This window comes from Pteropus alecto, unplaced genomic scaffold (genome assembly GCF_000325575.1).
Source record: "Pteropus alecto unplaced genomic scaffold, ASM32557v1 scaffold79, whole genome shotgun sequence".
In the NCBI taxonomy this organism is placed as follows: Eukaryota; Metazoa; Chordata; class Mammalia; order Chiroptera; family Pteropodidae; genus Pteropus; species Pteropus alecto.
In genome coordinates, this window is record NW_006494612.1 from 11,957,658 (window position 1) to 11,958,427 (window position 770).

At 49.5% G+C, this 770-nt stretch overlaps 1 protein-coding gene across 7 annotated transcripts in view; it reads right to left on the reverse strand.

Moving 5' to 3' along the window:
• FAM184A (family with sequence similarity 184 member A) overlaps window positions 1-770 on the reverse strand; it is a 102,748-nt gene that overhangs the window by 101,111 nt on the left and 867 nt on the right. For 6 of the 7 annotated variants that reach the window (XR_001518163.2, XM_015600137.2, XM_015600136.2 and 3 more), the window contains exon 1: window positions 660-764. The exons of the other annotated variant lie outside the window; for it this stretch is intronic. Coding sequence is in view for 5 of the 6 variants with exons in the window: in XM_015600137.2 (XP_015455623.1) it covers window positions 660-758 (99 nt within the window). In the remaining variant the exon portion in view is untranslated. Of the gene's footprint in view, window positions 1-659; window positions 765-770 lie in introns of those variants that run through there. 7 annotated transcript variants of the gene reach the window in all.

Here is a 770-nt window from a genome sequence, read left to right on the forward strand (position 1 = left end):
CAAGTATCATGCTAAACTACAGCTGGCCATATTTGCAGGCTATTTGCTTTTTGAAAATTATCTTCTGATAGAATGAAACATTTAAATGCAGATACATGATTTATCTAATACACCTTGACACTCTGTCAGGATAGGAATGACTCATTAAGTCCCCCAAACTGGCACTCAACGTTTCACCCTCCCACATTGCTCGGAAGGTTTATTCTCTCCTTAACTGCGTAACCAATAAAAGATACTGATTAATTCCAAAGATTCTAGGTCATGTTGGGTAAATACGGTACTGTACTTCATACAGTACTGTAGTGTAATGCCTCGTAGAGCCTTGGCACATGCACGAGAGCAAAACTAATGGGAACGATTATCGTGTTATAAAGGAAGTACATCCTATGTTGTTCTATGCAGGCTTACCCCTAAAGGGCAGCAGGATGCAAGTCCCATAAACCCGGCCGTGCCGTTGAGCGGCCTCGTTTAAATTAACGTCGCCAGATTCCACCAAAGTTTGAACGGTTCTTGGAGATAAGTCCCCAGTTGTTGCTTTCCCATTAAGTGACCCTATCAACTCGCCCCGGGCTCAGAGCGCGCAGGTTCGCACCCAGGCAGGTGAGCCCCCCGCGGCCCGCACGGGGTCGCCACCGTGCTGACCCCAGACCCGCCCTTACCTTGGTGAGCTGGGCGATCTTCTTGCTCATTTTCAGGTGCAGGTCCTGGCTGTAGTCCATGCCATGCACCGCCTGATGCGCGGCGGCCGGCGAGGGCATGAACTTGGCAGC